The sequence below is a fragment of the Lissotriton vulgaris genome, chromosome 6, assembly GCF_964263255.1.
Source record: "Lissotriton vulgaris chromosome 6, aLisVul1.2, whole genome shotgun sequence".
Taxonomy (NCBI): Eukaryota; Metazoa; Chordata; class Amphibia; order Caudata; family Salamandridae; genus Lissotriton; species Lissotriton vulgaris.
In genome coordinates, this window is record NC_141694.1 from 736,406,094 (window position 1) to 736,428,317 (window position 22,224).

The 22,224-nt window shown below is 44.6% G+C and overlaps 1 protein-coding gene across 1 annotated transcript in view; it reads left to right on the forward strand.

The window, feature by feature from the left end:
- Positions 1 to 22,224, forward strand: part of TBC1D32 (TBC1 domain family member 32) — a 959,368-nt gene that overhangs the window by 767,221 nt on the left and 169,923 nt on the right. The window contains exon 32 of the mRNA XM_086926728.1: positions 13,002 to 13,142. Within this exon, the coding sequence (XP_086782854.1) occupies positions 13,002 to 13,142 (141 nt within the window). The remainder of the gene's footprint in view (positions 1 to 13,001; positions 13,143 to 22,224) is intronic.

Here is a 22,224-nt window from a genome sequence, read left to right on the forward strand (position 1 = left end):
ACTTCCTCACCCCTGCAAAGGAGAGCTCCAGCCCTCAGAAGTCAGAAACAATGCCTGCCCCTGCGGAAGGAATTCACCCCTCCTCCAGCAGGATGGCTAGTGTTTTAGCATATCAAGGCCATAGGCTTAAAAGTTTCTGCCACCTTTGATATACGACAACTGCTACAACCCAGACCTGGGGAATGCCACCCCGTGCCCTATGGCCCATTTCGCAACAGAGCAGCAGGAAATTAGTTAGTCAGGAGGCGCATCACGCTTACAGACTAGACACACCCCTAAGGTGAGCTTCCTGAAGTGGACAGCCGAAGAAGGGTTACACCATCTTTGATGAAACTCTGAACTCTGGGTTAGGGTTATGCCCACTCCTTGCAGGAAATGGTCATATAGGGGGTGTAGACATCCCAGGAATAGGTAGCCCATTGGCTACTGCCCTATACTCTCCTAAATACCCCTAAATTCAGTATTAAGGGTCCCCGACACCAGACTGACAGATTCATCTACCTGGGAAAAGAAGGACAAAAAGCAGTCACCATGAGAACTGAGGACCTGCCCCAAATTTGGGACAAAATCCTGTCTGACTGCTGCTACCTCGACGAGTGCAAAGGCCCAACTCGTTCAAAAGCTATGCATCCTCCTCACCACTAGGAGAACTGCCCAGCACTTCGCCAACCATCTAGAATCTCTCTTGAGATTGAGGAGCCATCCCCCTGCATCTGTAGGCACCGACTGCTCTTGGCCGGTACATCGCTTTGCTGGCCATCCGGCCCACCGGGCAAGGATCTCGCCAGGAAAAGGTTTCTGTGGTACCAGGGGGATCATCCCCGCCGCCCCACTGAGGTTTGAGATGCTAGACCCTCCAGGTGCCCCCCTGCACCAATACCCTGGGTACCGGAGCACTTGCTGCAACTGAGGCTTGTTATTCTCCAGCCCGGACACCACTGCTGCCAAAGCCAACATCCCTGATGAGGAAATTCAGGACCGATGAGGCTCACACCAAGAGTGGCCCTGCTGTTGTGTTTTCCTCCCCTATGCAGGTCAAACCAACCGTGGGAGCCTCCAATACAAGTGGTCTGCTTGCCAAATACCTCTGCACTGGAGCCCCACAGCCAGCATTCACTACAACCAACAGTGCCCCCTTGTTCTAAAGACCCTCACAAGCTGAGCCTCACTTTGGGTTCTGCCGGACTTGTCCTCAAGTCCCCCCTGCAGTCTTTGTTTTCAGGTGCCCATTGCGTTCTATCTTGTAGCGCTCAAGGCTACCAACTTGTCCAACACCTCTACACCTGGACACCCCAGGGCAAGTAATCAAAAACTGGTGGTGGTTCTGTGGACCTTGCTCCCCTAGTACCTCAAGTTCCAATGGGCAAGGTCCAAACTTCAGCCACAAGTATATGTTTGCAGTATTTGTCTTTCCTTCCTTAGGATAACATTACCGCATTTGAGGCTCATACCTCAAAATCCGTTATTCACGTGGTTTACTGTTTTCTTGTAAAATCCAGAACTCTGAATGTACTTTCCTGATTCCAATGATCTCAAAAATTATATAAAAATCTTTATTATTTGTATAATTTGGTCTTGGATTTCTTTTTGAGTGTGTATACATTGATTGACACTGTTTGTGCAACAAACGCTTAACACTAACATATGATAAGCCTAAGCTGCTCAACCACACTACTACAAATAGAGTACGTGGACTTATTAAAGTAAGACCTGTAACCCAATACGATCGTCTGGACTTTTTCCATGATGTGCCTTTACATTGGCCTACTATACAAAAAGCCAGCTTCCTACAGGTATGCTCTGCCCTTCCAGGAATTTCCCTCACCCTTGCATCTCCGTCTTAGTTAGCTTTCAATGGACCATCTTCAGCTCCTCCAACAGGAGGTCACATCCTTACTTTGCAAGATGCAGTGGAGCTGGTTCCAGAGCAGGAATGGGGTCGGGATGCTACTCGCCTTATTTCCTGATTCCCATGAAGGAAGGTCGCTTGCGTTCAATCTAAGACGTCAGAATTTTGACCTGGTTTCTCAAACAGAAAAACGTTCAAGATATTGACGCTAGCTCAGGTGCTTCTTGCACTGGAAAAAGAAGACTGAATGGTTTCAGTCGACTGCAGAATGCTTACTTTCACATCCCTTTTCTGCAGTTACACAAGAAGTACCTTAGCTTCACAGTGGGGTCTTAACATTATCAGTTTGCGGTACTCCAATTTGATCTTACTTCCGTCCCTCGCGTATTCACAAAGGCATTGGCAATGGTTGCAGCTCATCTTACAATGTTGGGAATACCAGTATTCCCTTACCTAGATGATTGGCTCATCAAAGCCAAGTCTCTGGAGTTGCTGCTGCATCCCTTGCAGGTGACGATTCAGTTTGTTGTTCAGCCTGGGCTTTTCCAACAACAAACCCAGGTCTCACCTGAAGCCCTCACAGTACACCCTATTTATAGGAGCAGTACTAACGCTACGGTGAGTCAAACTTTCCCTCCTACTCAGAGGATTCATGTTTCAGAACTGAGCTATGGTTCCAGTCCTGAAGGTGTTGTGTCTGCTGCCTCCCGTATTCTGTTGATCACCCTTGCACACTGGCACATGAGTACCTTCTCGTGGTGCCTCTGTAGAAAGTGGTTTCAACACAACAGGGATCTCCAGACTTCTGTCAAGCTCTCCAGAGACACTGAGGTGGATCATCAATGGTAGAATGTGTCAAGTAACCTCCTCCTACGGTGGCCTCAGTCCTAACAGATGCTTCCACTCAAGGGTGGGGAGCTCATCTGGGGGATCTGGAGATCAAAGGACTTTGGTCTCCAGAAGAACAGTTGTTTCAGATCAGTCTTTTGGGTTTGCAGCCATACATCAGGATCTCAGGGCCTTTTCCACTTCCATTCATGGTCTATCAGTGAAAGTCTTGACAGACAACTCTACCACACTGTGGTACATCAACAAGCAAGGGGGAGTAGGGTTGTGTCTTCTCTGCAGAGAAGCTCTACGACTCTGGTCCTGGGCTCAGAATCTTTGGATTTGTGCATAGCAGATCAGTTGGCTGGAGTTCTCAATGAGCCTGCGGACAGTCTCATCTGGCATTTTTAGGCCTACCATGAGTGGCATCTCCATTCGGAAGTGTTTCTACTCCTTTTCCACCTATGGGGGGTTCCTCCAATAGACTTCTTGGCCACTTGGGAGAAGGTCTACCGCCCGCCGTTCTGCAGCCTTCACTATATGGTGCAGAGAGCTTTGGGGGACACGTTTTAATTGAGCTGGAGCTCCCAGCTGCTTCACCCATTTCCTCTCATAATCTTGATCCTCGGGTGCTAAAGAAAGTTCACTTCGACTGGGCACAAGAAATGTTAATAGCCCCAGACTAGCTACGAAGAATGTGTTCATTTTACTAGAGCTAAATCTTCTACTTCTGTATTAGCTAGATGTGTCCCTGTAGCAGATATTTGTAAAGCATCTTTTTGGGCCTCTCTTCACACTTCAGCGAAACACTATTATTTAGATTCTGAAGTGAGGAGAGACGGTCACTTTGTGCATTCTGTTTTGTAAGATTTTTGGTATAGACAAACATGCACCACCCTTTGAGTGTGGGACAGTTAGGTACTCTACTCAAAAGGTGAGGAATCTGCAGGTAGATGTACCCATCAGAAGAACAAGTTACTTACTTTCAGTAACACTTTTTCTGGTGGATACAGTATCCACCGGCAGATTCTTCATCAACCCACCCTCCTCTCTGTTGCTTGTCTGTATATACCTAAGAAATCTGTTTTAGTATGTACATGCATTTTTATATATAAACTAACTTTGATTTGAAGTTTAGCAACTGTACTTGTAATTTTGATGTTGGTTCCAGCCGCTCGCCTCGAAGGCACATAAAAAATGGTGTAAACTGATGTCAACATGCCTACTGGGCCTTCTTATTGCTCCAGTGACGTCACACGGTGCAGCATGCATGTATATACCAACAGCCCCTCTCGACATGGGAGAGCTATTGAAAAGTTTCCAGTCCAAGCTGGCGCATGGGGTTATTCAAAACGTGAGGAATCTGCAGGTAGATTCTGCATCCATCAGAAAAAGCGCTACCAAAGGTAAGTACTTTGTTTGTTTTCCACCATAGAGAACGTGCACTGCCAGCACTTCTCTGCTGCCCGCTCGAGTTTGCAAGTCTGCTCTTGCTTGGAGACATATTTTGTCTTGAATGGAATTCCATCCTCCTATACTTCTTTCTACCAACACTGCTCCTGCTCCGAGTTCTCAAGAAGATCAGGAACACCGGGGCCCAAGTTATTCTTGTGGCTCTAGTTTGGTCAAGAGAGTATGTTATCCTAATCGCCTGAACATGAGCAATCGTCCTCCAATCAGGTTACCTGTTCGGGAAGATCTCCTTTCACAGCAGAATTCTGCACCCAAATCTGCACACCCTCTGCCTTTGTGCATGGAGATTGAGCGGCGGCAAACTGAAAACCTCCGATTTTCCTTCAGAAGTCTGTGATGTCATTCTGGAACCAGACATACCTCAATGAAGACAGTATATGCCTGCCATTGGAACACATTGGTGGCTGTGTGTGCTGCCAAAAATACTGATCTCCTTTCTTCACTTTTGTCTAAGATGTTAATTGTTCTATTGTTAGCCCGGCTTTCAGCCATATGAACTTTCTTACGAGTTCCCGAATCAGCCCTCCCTGTTTAAGTCACCCGCTAAGATTATTTTTCTAAAATGACTCCTGCAGATGCTCCCACAAAGACCATTCAGCATGCCCCAATGGGACTTGCACCTAGTCTTGACGTTCTTGATGTGCTTGCCCTTCGAGCTTATGCACAAAGGCCTTCCGCATTGTTTGACCATTAAAACTGCCTTTATAATGGCATTATATTGGTCATGAGGGTTAGTAAGCTTCTGGCACTCTCTGTGAATCTCCATACATCAACTTCCTTCCAGACAAACTGGTTCTGAGAACACATGCCTTTTTCCTCCCAAAAGTGGTGACACCCTTCCGTGTCGGCAAGAACATCAGACTGCGATCCTTCTTTGCTCCTTCTCACTTTTCCAAAGAGGAGGAGAATCTCCATTGCCTAGACTCAAATAGAGCTTTATCATTCTACATTGACCATACTAAGGAACATCGGGCGGATGATCAACTCTTCATTGGATTCACCGGAGCAAAGAAAGAGAGGGCTGTGCTGAAAGGGACCATCTTCAGATGGATTGTACTCTGCATTAAAATCTGATACGCATTGGCCCAAAAGTAACCCCTTAGGGTTTGTGAGCTCATTTCCCCAGAGCCAATGCTGTGACCACCTGGTTAGCTGTTCTGGACATCTGTCAGGTTGTGCTGGGTGCCTCTCTGCACACACTCACCAAGCATTACTGCCTGGACAGTCATGCCCGTCGTGACTGGTATTTTGCCTGCTCAGTCCTCCAGCAATTCCTAGTCTTAATTTATTCACAGACCCACCTCCCAGGAGGTATTGCTTGAGTATCCATTTTAAGGTAAGGAATCTGTGGCTTGAAGTCTCTATCAGTTAAAAAAATTGTTTAACTTTGGTAACACTTTTTCTGGTAGAAACTTTATCTAGCCGCAGATTTCTTACAGACACTGCCATCTCCCTCGTTCTGCAAACATATTTTTTTCAACTAGGGAATTATCTCTGTAGATCCTTTTTTTTTATTTTAAGTTTTGTTTATTATTGGGAATATAAGTGCAGTTACAATTGATAAAAAACATTATTCAAAGAATCCGGAGATAAAAGCAGCAGTTCTTACAAAAGGACACTAACAAATCACAACTAGACAATACAATAAGTTATGTGGCAATAAATATAAGCTCAAGTTATACAATACGGCTGAAACAATTTCATAATAATTACATCTTATTACCATTTCGTAATAATCAATCTTCTGCGGGTAATCAAATACTAATAGGCTCTAAAAGACAATTTTACAGTTTAACTTTTTACAACTTTGATTTCCTCCAGTCTGTGACTGGGGCCCAGAGTCTTCTTCCAAAGTCCCGAGTTCTTATTCCCTTTAGTTCATACAGTGCAGACTCAATATTATGTATTCCGAGCAACCTGGTGAGCCACATTTGGAAAGAGGGGGCCTCACTATCCTTCCAGCCGGCCGAAATCAAAAGCCTAAGCACGGCCACAGATATAAAGATCAAAGCTTCTTCCTCTTTCCCAAGTTTTAGGTTGGAATACGTGCCCAGAATCATTAGGGTAGGGGATAGGCCAATCCTATGTCCTAGCAGCCCCCCAAAAGTTTTCAATCGCTTTCTTTACCGGTGTTAGAAGATTGCAATTACAAAACATATGAAGTAATTCTGCTTGTCTATTCCCACATCTTGGACATGTATCATCCGTCCTGACCTCCCATGAAAATAGTTTCGCCGGTGTGTAATAAAGATTAAATACTGTCTTATAGTGCTGGGCCCTTAAGCTTGTAGCTCTGAAGATCTTCTTATTCAGTAATAGGGCCTTATAAACATCTACATCAGGATTCCCCAATTTTCTTGCCCAGGCTACCTCGGTCTTATCAACATCGTCTTTGATCTCTGATATTAGAAGATTATATATGGTGTTAATTTTGCTGCGCCCTCTAGTAAGCACCTCCAATAAGGGACAGACATCGGGAGGTAACAGTTTTGGTCTCTGAGCCTTCATTATACAAATTATTTGTCAATAAACAAACCAATGATTATCTGGGATTCCATATCAGCTTTGTATAATATCAAACTTACTACTCCCTCTCCGTCCATCAATTGCCCCTGGGTTTTAATGCCCAGCTCTCTCCATATTTTAAGAGTTCTGTCGGCTTCGATTGCTGAGAGGAGGCTGGATTTATAAATATGTAAATATGAATTGTTTTTTGGAATATTACAATGCTTTCTACAAATCGTCCAAACTCTCCAGACACCATCCATAATCTTATATCTTGCCTTCTTGAAGAATTTGCAATTAGTTTCACATACCATTAGCACCTGTGCCTTTCTGCATAACAGTAATTCAAATATGGAAGGTGGTCATTCTACTCCTACAGTTGGGTTGTTACCATTTGACTCAGACCGAAAGAGCACTGACATTTGTGTCAGCAGGCAGGTTCAATGATAAATCTTTAAATTAGGGAGCGCCAAGCCTCCCCTATCTTTTGGGAGAGACAGCAAATTGGTGGATCGTCTTATCTTCCCAAATTGCCAGATAAACTTAATGAAAATTGATTCCAGATTTGTAATAATTTTCTCCTCCAGAAATAAGGGGATGGCTCGAAATAGATTCAAAATCTTAGGAAACATTGTCATTTTGACTGCGTAAACCCTCCCGATCAGGGACAGATGTAGCCCATCCCACCTTTTCAGCTCAGATTTGATTGATTTAATAAGTGGGGTATAATTTTCCTCAACGATTTTCTCAACCGAAGCATTAATTGTCACCCCAAGATAAACTGCTGCTTCTACAAATCTGGGATCAGCCTTCACGATCTTTTTTGTACAAATGATCTGTGTCTTAGATTCATTTAATAAATATCCAGACCTAGCGCCAAACTTTTTCGCCAAAACAGACAAAACCTCTATTGCCTGCTGGGGCTCCGAAGAGAACACCGCAATGTCGTCCGCGTAAGCTAGGACTTTATTTTCATGCCCATTAAAAATTACAGGTCTTAACCGTGGACATCCTAGTATAGCCTGAATTAGCGAATCAATATATAGGGAGAAAAGGATCGGAGAGCACGGGCATCCCTGACGGGTTCCCCCCTTTATAGGAAACAAGGTCGATTTCTCCCCCATAACGGTCACACTGGCGACTGGATCTTGATACATCGCCCTTAGTGCCCTAATGATTTTCTGTCCGAACCCTCTACCTGCTAAAATATCCCACAGATAACTCCAGACCACCCGGTCAAATGCCTTTTCTGCGTCGAGCAGGATCATGGCCATCTCCCCTCCTGTAGCAGCATGAGCATCAAATAGAGCTATAGCCACTGTTGGTATGATCCGTCGTGCCACGTCCAGGGACAAACCCATGCTGCCAAGGGGAAACAAGACCGCCTATGATCCTGCCCAACCTCCTAGCCCAGATTTTCGAATAAAGCTTGGTGTCGGAGTTAATCAGCGAGATAGGTCTATAAGACCCCGGGTTCTCGCTAGGTTTCCCTTTTTTATGGAAAATGATAATATTAGTCTCCTTCCATGAGTCTGGGGTTTGACCTGAGCATACTATCCTATTAAAGAGATCTCCAAGTAGGATGATAATTTCGGATTCTATACTCTTATAGACCTCTAGAGGAATGCCATCGGGTCCTGCTGCCTTCCCCGAGGCCAGCTCATGTAGAGCAGATATAACCTCCGATTGGGTAATGTCTTTATCTAATTCTTCTTGTAAAACCGTATCTAGAAGTGGTCCTTGGTCTTCCATAATATCCTGTTGTTCCCTATCTCTATTCTCCTCATCATAAAGTCTTTGATAGAAGTCTCTAAAGACATGTGAAATATGATTAGTTTCTGTAAATTTATTATCATTATCCACAATCTTTATAATTAAATTTTTAGACCTCTCTTGTCTCAGGCGGAGAGCGAGGGCTCTACCCCCATGTTCACCTGTTTCGTAACGGTTGACCCTAGTAGCTTGATTTAGCGCCTCTCGGAATATAGTTTGGGAATCCTTCGAAGCAGCTTTGAGAGGTGAGACCATTAGTTTTTCAGCTAAAATGAAAAAAGAAGATAGAGCAGAAGAATCCAAATTACTTGAGAGCCTATCGGATATCGAAGAAGAACATGGTAAGATTATAGCATCAGGTGGAGACGGTAGCAATTGTTATAATACCCTTTCTGCTACTAAGGCAGAATTACAGAAATTGATTATCTCTGTAGATCCTTAGTGTCTGCATATGGTCCATCGGCATTCTGTTGGGGCTCCGTAATTCTGGTGCGGTAATGCGATGACATTAAACTGTTGTCATTGTGCTGGAGGGGCACCTATATAAGAACTGCGCATGTCACTTCTGGCATGGATGAAGTCGACGTGGAGCTGATCGATGCCACCAACAGGGACAGAAAATGTAATGATCCAGGTTGACGCCTGGGGAATATTCCAAGGTATGGAAGCTGCGGCTAAACAGTCTCTACCAGATAAAGCGTTACTGAATGTAAATAACTTTATCATCTTGTGGTTCAGGTTTCACACTAAATCGTCAGTATTTTCAAAGTCCTTTCATCCATGTACTTTTATTTTGCCCTTGAAAGGAGCGATTTGTCAGGTCTTTACAGGTTGGTAAACTTCAATAAGATGTGAATACTCACATACCAGGTCTATATGGAAAAATGTTCAAACCTGGCCCCACTTTTGTAGGATGTGACTAGAAAAGGAACAAACTGACTTTCATTGAGAGGTTTTCGCAGCCCATCTAGCCATGAAAGAAAACACCTAGCCTTTAATCTACCCTAGAAGTGGTGGAAGGGCCACTCTGGTGCAACCACAGAATCTGTGGATATTTGCTGGCTTTTGATGGTCGACTCACCTTGAAATGACCACAAATCCACCCTTTTTCCTAACTTTCCAGTTGCAGAATTTCCACCATACTGGTGAGATTTCCACAATTCATGCATGCAATTTGAGAGGGTGACATTTAAAAAAAATCTTATTTAGTGATTAAAGATTTGAAACTTACTCACTGCAATAACTGTTTTATTCATCCAAGTAAAATTTAAATGCACAAAAACGTTTACGAACTGGGCCCAGCATGAGGAAGAAAGAAGGTTTGTTGGAAAATGCACCATTTTTTGCTGACCTTTTGCAATAAGTATGTTACGCTTTCTTAAAAGTAATTGTCTGAATATGAAATAGTTTTCTCTTTAAAATTTTAACAAGCTTCTGATTGCTACAAGATGGTTTATAACATAGTGCCTCTGTTAAATCTAACATTTACATCCATAATCTACTGTTGTACTGTAGTGCCTCAAAACATAGTGAAGAACAGAGGGCCTGATTTTGACTTTGGGGAATGGATTAAGTACTGGTGCCATGGAGGGGTACTGTACTCCTGCCATGGCAAGGGTACACTACCAGCCAAATGTAGAGATGTCTGCCGGACCAGCAGACCTCTCTTTTATCTATAGTAGACACCATCACAGCTATTTTTGTAAATGCTGCGAAAGTTAAACAGACGGCTCTATCAACACAACGTAGCCTTATGTCACACTTTCAAAATGTTTTTTATTTCCAAAAACAATATCCAAAAGCTGGATTTTGTTTTGAAAATAAAAAAAGCAATGACTGTCTTGCCATGAGAGTTTTTTTTCCATAGCGTGGGACCCATTTTTCAGTTTTCACTGCCACTTACCTCCAGGTTTCACCTGGCGGTGAAGGACAATAAAAAGTGGACATGTGTTCACCCATTCAATAGGTCAGGCAGACATATAGCCAAACCTCTGACGTTCCTTACTTAGTCAGGCCGTTGGATGTATGAAGAAATTCGCAATTTTTAAGCGATTCCTTAAAATTCCTTAATTGCGATTAGCAAATTGCTAATCAAAATTAAGGAATAATTTCCCATTCATTTCTATGGGCCAGGAGGCCCATAGGAATGAATGGGAAATTATTCACAATTTGCGATTCGCAATTTGCTAATCGCAAATTGAGAATATTTCCAAGGGTGCATGGGTGTCTGAAGAACACCCTGCTGCACCCCTGAAAATGACATGTGTGCGCATATGGCGCACATACATGCCCTAAGGGCTTGTATGAGCGTCACATGGCACCATTGCATTTTCAAAAAAATGCTTTTTTAAAAGAATTCGCAACTTACCACCAACTAGAAGTTGGTGGTAATTTGCGATTCCTTAAGGGTATTTTGGATTTTTTTTTTCCTTGATACATTGCATTTAAGGAATCGCAAAATGTGCGATTCCTTAAATGCAATCGCAAAATAAGGAATGGCAAATTTTGCGATTCCTTATTTTGCACCCAAATTGTTTGATACATATCATTTTGGAAAAATGGGTTCGCAAACGCCAAAATTCTGTGAATTTCGGCATTTGCGAACCCATTTGGCCTTGATATATATGGCCCTTAAATGAGGTGGGCAGAACTTTGCTGTCTAAATCATGCCCAAAGTCTGTAGATGAAGTCATACATTTGGTAGATCGCGGTGTTTCGTGTTGGTCAGTTCATTCTTTGGTGATCCAAGGATCAGAGTACCACCCCGGGATCTTGCCCACCTGATGAATGTTTGATGCATCGTCACTGGCTTCATATCTCACTTGAAATCTGATGTTCAGTTGTTTACCTCGTTGGACCGGAGAGTTGGAATCAATTTGTCAGAGAGGGTAAACTGATTATGTTAATCAATGTGGTGTATGGGTACACAGAACAAGTATGCTGTTGCCCTCTTGTCACCCTGGCTCCTTGCTGGTGTATGCTGTCAGTTGTTGTTCTGAAATAAAGTTGTGCCTGCCTCTTTTTTTATTTTATGTTTTCACTGCAAATATTGGCCGGTTGGACTGTTGATAAAACGATGAAAAGGAAATGACACGGTATTTTAATTAGCCATTTAATTCCAGGCAAATTTGGGCAAAGACGAGTTACCAGCTTGGACCCAATGTAGCTCTCTTGCACCACATACTGGAGCTTCACAAGGGAACCCCTTAATTGTTACGTTTCTCTCTTCTTGCACACGGTTTCTTGCGGTATCGCTTGCAATATTGTAAACGGTATTTGTGAATTCTCAAGTGAATAACTAGTAAGTGAGATTCAGGGGCTGTGCATCTCAAATTTCCCAGCTAAAAAAGCAGAAGTCCACAGTGTGAATGGGTGAGATGACTATGGTCGACTTTAGCAGTTTGTTTTTGAAACACCACACTGCCTGCCTTTACTTCATCCTCCAAACCCTAAATCAGGGCCTCTGTCTAGTCGACTAGGTCGGGCTGTCATAGTTAATTCATCTGACTGTCCAACCTACTTAGAGTGGACGGGTTGGGGGCTTTTTTTTTTTTTTTTACTGTCCATCACCTCCAGGTATATCCTTGCAATGAGGGACAATAAAAAAAGTAGAAATATACAACCAGCACACCATTGGAGACAACTTCCATGGTGTGGCGGTCAGGTCAATATTCTTTTACTTTTCAAAAACAAACTCCCACTTTATGAGTTTGCTTTTGAAAAGAAAATACTTTGGAACTGTTTGCCGGCCGTTCTGTTTGACTTAGCCCTCCATCAAACATTCTCTATTCTGACAGGATCCCCCATTATGGTAGATTCTGTCAATGTATAGAGATGTCCGAATGGCTGGTGGGCATCCCTAATTTTGGCAGGCGAAATAAAGGCAGGGTGGCTGATGTAAAGCCCTCCACCACACTGCCTTTACGCTGTCTGCCAAATCCTAAATCAGTCCCTCTGTCTACAGTGGCACAGTGGGCGAAAAACAATGGGTTTGAATAAAATGCTGAGCGATTGCCAGAGGTTAGACTATGTGCATGCATTTGTCCCTTCACCTTCTGGGTCTTTGATTGCCAGTAGTATGCCTGGAAACCTGACACTGGCGCAGCTTTCACAGACTTCGACTGCAGTGTACTGCGAATGTTTGTGAATTCCAAAATGTAGTAAATTTACATCCATTCAAGTTGTACTTCTAGGGGTACAGATCTGTCACTTTATTGGTAAACCGTACACTATATATATGTTCATGATCCAAAAATGAACAACTTAAAACCTCTCTTAGTGAAACAAGAAAAACCAACACTGGAATAGCAGACCTCAGGCCCAACTACCAAGCCAAGAATGCATTTATTTGGGTATGTCACATAACAAACAACCCGCTTGAAGCTTCATCCATGTGGGTACCTAGTGCTTTTCTTAAGTTTGAAAAAATTTATTATTGACATAAAAGATATGAGCACTATTTTTTGCCATTAAGTAATTTAAAAACATCAATACACCTTAATGAGTACATTTATACGATTACAAACTGCAAGTGCACATAGTGAAATTCTGATTGTTTTTTTTTTTCCGCCAGAGCCACCTACCAATTGATACTGCGGTTTCTGGCATCCATCCAGTCTATTTTTGCAGTGCTCACTACGTTGAGATGTTATTGAAGGCAGAGGTGCCACTTGTGTTTTCAGCTTTCCGCATGTCTGGCTTCACTCCCTCCCAGGTAATGTAGCAGACATTATTTCTGTGTGCTTCAATTATGTTTTCAAACAGATTTAATAAACGTTCAACAACTTAGACAAACCCATGGTATTGGGCGCATGCTTGCATCAGAGGCAAATGGAAGAAAAAACATGAAGGTTGTCAGTTCAGTAATCAGTATAACGTCATTTGTGAGGCGATTGAATCCTGTCTCCATTTTCTTATATGTCTATAGATTTTTCCTTCACATCTTAAGAACAAGGAGCAAGTACTCTGCTTGTACAGTTTAAGACTTTGAGCTCCAGTGCTCCACAGACGTTGGAGCCCCCATACAAAATTCATTCCACACTTAAGTTCATACCCAGTACCTTTAAGGGTACCTAGAATACCCCCTAGCACACGTATAGTTATAATATAGTTCATGTGTATCAGTGTTTCCACCGGTTCTTGCAGGAAAAGTAGAGGAAAGTTCTTGTTCTCGTAATTCAATCGAGCGAACACACTACGAATGAACGGGGGACCGATAGAGAGAAAAAACCAAGCGCGGATCATAGGCGAAAGCCACTGCAATACATTTGGAGGCAAAAAAGAAAATTTAATGATTGATTCCTCGACTGGATACATATTCGAAGTCGGCCGTAGAACCCATATGCGGGTTGGAATTATCACCGCATTACACTAAAGAAAATACAGATCTGGAAATAGCCTTGAAAAAGTTGTGGTTTACATTCCCAATTACGGCGAAACACGTGTTGGCTGTGTGAACGCTTTCCAGTGATCAAGAATAAAACTTGGAATTGAATTACGAGAACAAGAACTTTTCTCTACTTTTCCTGCAAGAAACGGTGGAAACACTGATACACATGAACTATATTATAACTATACGTGTGCTAGGGAGTGTTGTGGCTCAATTGCAGTAGCCAAATTGAAAAGGGATAGTGGTTCCTTTTACCCTATAGCACCGTCAAATAAACTTGCATTCTCATACTGTGTTACATTCTAAGAGGCACCTGAAAACCTATAACAAACCACTGTCAAGTCCATTCTTACCTAGAATACCCTTTTCATCAACGGTGATTTTCTACCATATAAAAAAATGTTCAGGGGCTCACTTATTTGATGTGTCAAGCTCATTCTAGGAGATGTTTTGAAGGTCCAGGTTCCTAAGTCTTTCATAGTTTACTACCAATCACATGTTATTTCAGTGAATATCTTCTTCTGATTCCTACTTGATGGGAGGAAAAAAATTTCCACTGTCATTTCAACAAAAAAGCCTGATGGACAGTCATCCACAATTCATTTCTTTCATGAGACAAATACTGTGCTGGCACACTTTAACATTTTTATTTTCCTTAAATTACCTTTTTACTTATTAAGTATGTTCTTCTCTATTTTTCCTTTCTCCATAAAAGTTTACTTTTCTCTTTTTTTTGTTCTTTCTCATGCTGCTTCCTCTTTTTGTCCTTCATAACGTCTGAATGTCACTGAATCAAAAGAAAAGGTTGCCTGTATTCACATAGCTTCTAATCGCTAGGCCTGGTAGTGTTCAGTTTGTTTTGTTGCAATATTGTTTATACTTTTTTTTTAAATATTTTTTTAAGGGTACTTTTAGGATTTGTTACGTTGAGGTCTTTCTTCAGCCTATTTTTTTTTTGTTGGTATTAGCTACAGACCACTTTAACTGTAGTTTGGCCACACCTGTTGCTTCCAATATACACAGGGGCAGATTCTCTGATGGAGCGAGGCGCGTCGTCCCACTTAAACCCACCTTCCCCCCCAAAGCACAGTGATGAAAAATAAAATAGTAATTTATTACCATTTTATTTTTAATGCCCCATCCCGAAAAGAGTATCAGGATGGGGGCGGGGCTGCAGCTGAGTGACAGCAGCATGCCACTCAGCAGGGAGATGGGTGGGCTGGCAAAGCACTGTTTAAAGAGTGCATGTCTTTTTTGGCCAGCCTTTGTGCGACAGTCAGCCACACATCCACACTTTAAACATCTCTAACCCAGCTGTCTTAAGGCAGCTGGGTTAGAGCAAGCCAAAGCCTCCAGAGCGCTGTGGAGTGTCGAATGAGGCTGCTCCCACCAATCCTAGGGCTGCTCTCATGCTGGTGAGAGCAGCCCTAGGGTTGGCCAAGGAAGTTGCTGCTTCCTTTTCCAGTTCCTGCCAAAGAAGCGGACCGGAGGACGCCGTGTTTGTGTAAGGTACGTTTATATTTTTTATTATGTTATTTGCACGCTTTTTTTAATATATAATTTGCACATGCGCCCGCCTTCCCCGTAGGTGCCAGCTGCCACTGAATATACATAGTTGACTTTAGGTCAGCTCCTTCTTCATGATTGGATGGCTTTGTTGCCTCTGTCATTTGTCTATCGATGACTTTCCTTTCCATAACCTTGCTCCACCCAGGAGCATTTTAGTCACACAGTGTTATGATTGGATGAGCATTTCTTCCACGGCATACTTGTGCTGCCTTTTTTTATTTGGTTTTGGGCACTCTGTTGTAGAGTGTGTGTTTGCTTGCTCTCTCCTCTTATGCTCTTTATAATCTGCAAACCACCCCAAGCTTTCTTTTCCACACCCTGTCACTCCATAATGCTTCCCACCTTGCTCCACGTCCCCACTCCCAAACCACTGTTTAAGCTATTAAAATATTTTATTTAGTATTTTACATACGCAGTCTAGCATCTACCAACTGCTGCTGGTCCATTTCGTACTTTTCACGATCAGCGTTCATTTTTGGTTTCTATTTTTCATCATTTACATTTACTGTTTTAACATGACTGTTTATCATGTTAGAACAGTAATTTTAAAATGGCCACAAGCATCATGTGGCGTGCACACACTTATGCCGTAACACATTCATACACTCATGTCCTGAGGCATGCACATGCATGCATTACCAGATATACATCAAGACATGCATGTGTCGTGACATGTCTGTGCACATGAGTCATGGTGGCAACCTTAGAATGGGTTTACTTTAATGTAAAGCCTGTTCCAATAGTGACAGTCACAAGTGCACATCTGTCTTCACTTGCAAATAAGCAAATAAGCATTATCAATGTAAATAGCTAGACCATTTAAAGCCAAGATCTATTGTCTCTGCCAGTGCTTGTTTAAACTTGTTTTTTACAAAGATTTTTTTATTGCATACTTCTAGCAACAGATTCATCACATTTAGTATAGCTCCAGGCACCAGACTAGATCCAGAAGATTTAACCGCAGTATTCCCTCTCTCTGCTAGCTGGCGTTATGTGGTTCAGCGCTGGCATTGTTCTACTGTGGAAGTGATAAACAGAGCCACATATAAGCGCAACCGATATGCGCTGATGTCCGTTCCTTAATTTCTGCATTTTCGTATGTGGATCTGGAGCTCGCACCCAACTTTTTCTTGTCAGTTGATGAGTTATTTCCAAAATTGTTTACATTTTTCCAGTATGCAGGGGAACTATGTCCCCTTCCTAAGATTACAGGGTTCAAACATTTTAGGGACTATCAAAAACATAAGTCAGTGATAGACCCCCATCAGATGTTTGGGTTTGGGGCACGCCTCCAAGTCCGTCAAGATGTGTGCACTTATGAATCTGAAAGCAATTTAGGACCACAAAATGAAGCTATGCGTCGCAGATCGATGTGATATATCTGGCCCTGTAAACCCCCTCCTTACCTCAATGCAATCTCGCCGTCACCCACACACACACATTTATTTCCAGGAATTCTGTAAAAAAAAAAGAATGGAAAGCGTCAAAACATCAAAGCCGGCACAAGAAAGGAAACTAACAAAGGACAGATGTTTTTCCATGGAGGGAAGCAGAGCAGCGAGACAGGATGACCAATCCGTGGGGACTAATGAGAGCCAAAAGGAGGCTACCGGGCGGAAAGAAGAAAATACTGGCCCAGGAGGAGCTTGGTAAGCAGATCGGGATCCGTGGTCCACCAGCCAGGATGTGGTGGAGCATGAGGAGAGGCCTACAGAGAAGACCTAAGCAAGAGGACACCTTCCCCTAGGAGAAGACCCAGAGTCTTCTCCTAGGGAAGGCATCCTCGTGCTTAGGTCTTCTCCGTAGAACATCGGTTGAGATGCTCTAGCTCAAGAGGAGGTGGAGGAGAGCCCCGAGACCTGGTGTGAGGACTAGTGGTCAGCCCCAGAGGACACTGTAGCGCTGCCACAACTCTGGAGAGATTTGGCGTAGTGAGCAGGTCCCGGGAACAAGGTTTTATGGGGACAGACCAGCCAAGCCTATATCGCACAGACACTCAAAAGGGGTTATTGCTTGTAAATAGAGTATTCCTCCTTCCTCCAATTTTCTTTCCCTCATCATTTCTTTTCAAACCCCAACCTCAAGCACAATTGAGTGTGGTCAACGGGTCATTACTATCCCTATCATACAATATACATACTGCTGTTTCTTCACCGAGATTCTGGGTCCCTTCCATCTCACAGAAGACCTACAAGGGAGAAAGAGGAAGAGGATACGATTCAAATCCACCAACCAAGGAGAACCATCCACATCATCATTTGTTTTTCTACTTATACCGATATTTCAATAAAAGACACAATTGATAAGAAAAACCAGCCTATTTGCCTATACATCTGCCCTTCATGCCTACCAGCACCAAAAGAACTTATGGAAGTCCTGATCCTGGTCGAAATTGAGGCCCAGACACATTCCCACTCTCGAGGCCCTTCACATAACAGGTCCTTGTCGCGGTCAAAGTCTTCTGGTAAGGCATAGAAGTTGAAGCACAAGAAGATCAAACAGGATTCTTCCCAGTCCCACTACTCTCAACCTGAGAAGTCACAAGGATGTAAGGGTTCCTCTCTGTCTCTCTCCCATGCCCTCTGCATATGAGCCAGTTCTTACAGCTTATTCCGAATCACCCAGAGTTTCCGTGACTGTTGGCAAAGCGCAAGAGATTGAGGCTTTTAAAGAGTCCCTGTTTCATATCTTTGTCATCCTTCTGGCTCCCTCTGGCACACCTCTGAGCCCCATAGATCCAAGGAGACCTCCACTCTGGCTACCCCTGACTGGTCTGCCCTCGTTGCCACCTGTGCCTCCTGAAACCATCTCAAGTTCTGCACCAGTGTCGAACAAGACTTCCAGTCCAGTACTAAAATCCAAACCATCTACTTTACATAGACTCCAGCCCTGATTCTGCCAGTGCTGGAGGAAGACTCCATTCCTTTTGCCCTGCCTGACTCTAAGCCAAATCAGTCCCAATCCCAACACCATCCTGATGCACCTGGTCCTAGTTCAGTTTGACTCAGCTAGAACTGTTCTTTTACCTCAGAGCCTCACACCGGTGCTACAACAACCTTTCTGTTCAAACTGTGATCAGAGTGAACCTGGCTTTGAAGATGCTGATCGAGATGAGGGGGATTATTTCACTACACATATGTCGATGGCAACCTACTTGTGGACATATAAGAGTCCACTGGCTTGGACACTTCCCTACACACTGGGTTGTGTTCTCCCCTGGACAATCAACAAAATATAGTGCCCCATTTGCTGTTGTAATGAGACAAGTAGCAATAATTTGAGACTTACAGCTACTAACAGTGGGAATCAAGACTAACATATTGACTGTGGTTTTGCACGCTGAGTAAACTTTTTTTTCCTGGCCTGAGTTCTGAGGAAGATCAGGAACGACCAGGTCCAAGTCATCTTAGTTGCTCCAGTTCTGATAGATACATCTGCCAGTGGATTCCTCACCTTGTGAATATCCCCTTGCGTCAGCAACATTCGGAAATTCTTTCGTAGCTTTGGCCGACGTGGACGATGTCATAGAGGCACGGCATCGCGCGCGAATCCGCTGACGTCACCGACACCATATTAGGCCCACGCCGGCGTGATGACATCAGTTCCCTTTTTTCCGCGTCGTCGACGCTAACGGTTTTCTAGGGATCGTCCGTAGCTATTGCAGTAACCTTGTTACTTTGTTATATCATTGTGCTTCATTGTCTTCTCTCTCGACATGTCTTTGAAGAAAACCGGGTTTAAAGCTTGTGGGGAATGTGGCAAAACCATGTCCATTACGGATCCACATGAATGCTGCGTATGGTGTCTTAGCTCAGACCATGACGTGGAAGACTGCTCGTCTTGCAAGAAGATGACACCCAAGGCCCTTCGGGAGAGGGAAACCAAGCTTCTCGTGGAGAAACTTAAAAGCAGAAAGGAGAAGAAAAGTTTGAGGTCGCGAACTCGGCGTTCGAGGTCAAGGTCTCGTTCGAGGTCGCGCTCGGACTCGTCCTCGGCCCATGCTTCAAGATCTTCAAAGAAGAAGCATAAGAAGAGGACCCATGAGTCCCGGCGTCACTCGAGGAAGGACTCGGGTTCAGAGCCGAAGTCACAGGTGAAGCTGGTTGAGAAGGTAGTGGTGTCTTCGGCTTCAGAAGAGCAGGACGCCGAGGGTGAAGTGTTGCATGTGAATTCGCCAGTTTCACCGAGGCAGATACCGAATCCATCTCCGGTTCCGTCCCATCCTTCAGGTCGGGAGAATGAAGGTGAGGAGGAGGTCATTGGTGAGGGAGAGGCTCCGTTGCCTGCGAGTCCATCGACTCCTGTGCCCCAGCCCGAAGAGGAGGTCGACGTCGTATTGACTCCGCGCCCTCAAGAGCGGCCCGAGGGTTCGTACCCAGCCTTCCCCGCTCCAGGTCAGGAACCGACGCAGTTCCTGAATGCTATGTTCGGAATATACTCCAGGGCTATGTACCCCACTGGGGCTCCTGCTGGTCCCACGGTTCCGATGGCGTTTAGTCTGGGTGTTCCCCAGACCTATGCTCCTGCGCCCTTTATACCGGCTCCAGCACCGCATTGGCATTTTCCGACGCCGGCGAGGCCTTCGACTCCGAAGCCATCGACGCCGATTCCATCAACGCCGATTCCATCAACTCCGATGCCGAACCCTGAACGACCTCGTGTGAAACTACCTCGTCCGTAGTCGGGATCAGCGCCGGCACCGGCTCCGACGGAGTCAACAGTGGATCCGTCGGCATCGTATGTGAGGCACAGGTCGAGACGGGAAGCCCAGAGGCTTATGGAGGAAGAAAGGTTTTGTGAGGAAGATATGGAAGAGGGTGAGCTGCAGGAGTCTGAGGACCCATTTGATGACCTGAGGGTGGCTAGTGGCCTGGAACTGTCTCCTGAGTGGGATATAGCCTCAGTGTTGGATGCACCCTCTAAAGATGTGGCTCCTTACCATGTTGTGATAAGGAAGGCGGCAGACTTACTGAACATTACTCTGCCTACTGCTGATTTTAAGTCGAATATTCTCACAAAGGTCCTTCATTCACGATCTTCAGTGATTGAGCCAATGCTGCCATTTAATGATGCCCTAGCAGAGCCAATTTTAGAAGTTTGGAAGAAACCATTGTCAGCTCCTGCAGTATCTAGGGCTGTTGCCAGGAGATATAGAGCTGCTCCTAATGACCCGGAATTTTTGTCCACACACCCTCTGCCTGAGAGTTTGGTGGTGCAGGCTGCCTGTTCCAAGAGATCAACGGGAGCTTTTCCACAGGTTCCTGCAGAAAAGGAGTTGAGGAAACAGGATCAGGCTGCTTAAAAGATTTTCTCCTCTGCCAGCATGGCGTTGAAGTCCACAAACGCGACCTGCCTGATGGGGCGTTATATCCACGCCCTGATGGATACTGTAAAACAGTTGGTGCCAAAGATACTGGAGGATGATAGAAAAGACTTCCAGGAGGTTATCTCGGACACTCAGGCTGCAGCAAGGCAGGCTATCCAGAGTGGTTTGAACACAGCAGATTCTGTGGCAAGAGTCATGGGCTCTTCGGTGGCTACGAGGAGAGCTGAATGGCTTAAATCGTCTGAGTTTTCAACAGATGTCCAGTCTGTATTAATGGATCTACCATTCGACGGGTCTGGTTTGTTTGGCAAAAAGGCAGACGCTGCTTTATGACGTTTTAAGGACAGCAGGGCGACGGCTAAGTCGTTGGGCCTTCAGACCAGGGGCACCTTTGGGAAACGTTTTAGAGGGTTTGGCAGATCTTCTTTTCGTTCCTCCGCAGCAGCAGCAAAACACACTGTACAAGGCGTACAGGGGCAGACAGAGAGCTCGTCCCAGAGGTCGTCAAGTCGCCTCCTCCTCTTCTTCCTCTTCCCCTTCCCAGCCCCCTACCAACGCAGCAAAGCAGCCCTAGATCCGCCATTCCGGATCATGTGGGCCCAGTGGGGGGTCGGCTTACCCATTTCCTACGAGATTGGGAATTGATTACATCGGATCTTTGGGTTCTCAATCTAGTGGAGAATGGGTATGCTCTTCCCTTTCGGGAGTTTCCCCCAAATTACCCTCCTTGCCAGGGTTATTGTTCGGAGGACCACCTGCTTCTCCTGCAGGAAGAAGTCCTAGCGCTGTTCAGAAAAGGTGGGATAGAGGTGGTTCCGGAGCAGGAAAGGGGTCAGGGATGCTACTCCCGGTATTTTCTGATCCCCAAAAAGGATGGCAGGCTTCGGCCAATCCTGGATCTCAGGATCTTGAACTTGTATCTGAAGCAGGAGAAGTTCAAGATGCTCACCCTTGCTCAGGTTCTTCAGGCGCTGATGGAAGAAGATGGTGTCAATCGATTTGCAGGATGTGTATTTTCATATTCCCATCTTGAAGTCGCACAGAAAGTATCTCCGTTTCACGGTTGGGTCGCAACACTACCAGTTTGCTGTCCTTCAGTTTGGTCTTACTACTGCGCCTCGAGTCTTCACCAAGGCGATGGCACTGGTGGCAGCACATCTCAGGAGGTCAGGGATACCTGTATTCTCGTATCTGGACGACTGGCTGATCAAAGCAGAGTCGCCGGAGAAGGTGTTCCACCACCTGCAGGAGACAGCTCAGTTGTTGCACAGGTTGGGTTTTTCGATAAATGTACCCAAATCTCACCTGGTGCCCTCCCAGCGCAACCTGTTCATAGGTGTGGTACTGGACACTACTGTATGCCGTGCATTCCCTCCTCCTCAAAGGATTCGTGACATACAGAAAAATTATTCCTTTGTTTTTCAATGGAGCGGTCGTTCCAGTCCTGAAGGTCCTTCGCTTGCTCGGTCTGATGGCTTCTTGCATTCTATTGGTCAACCATGCACGCTGGCA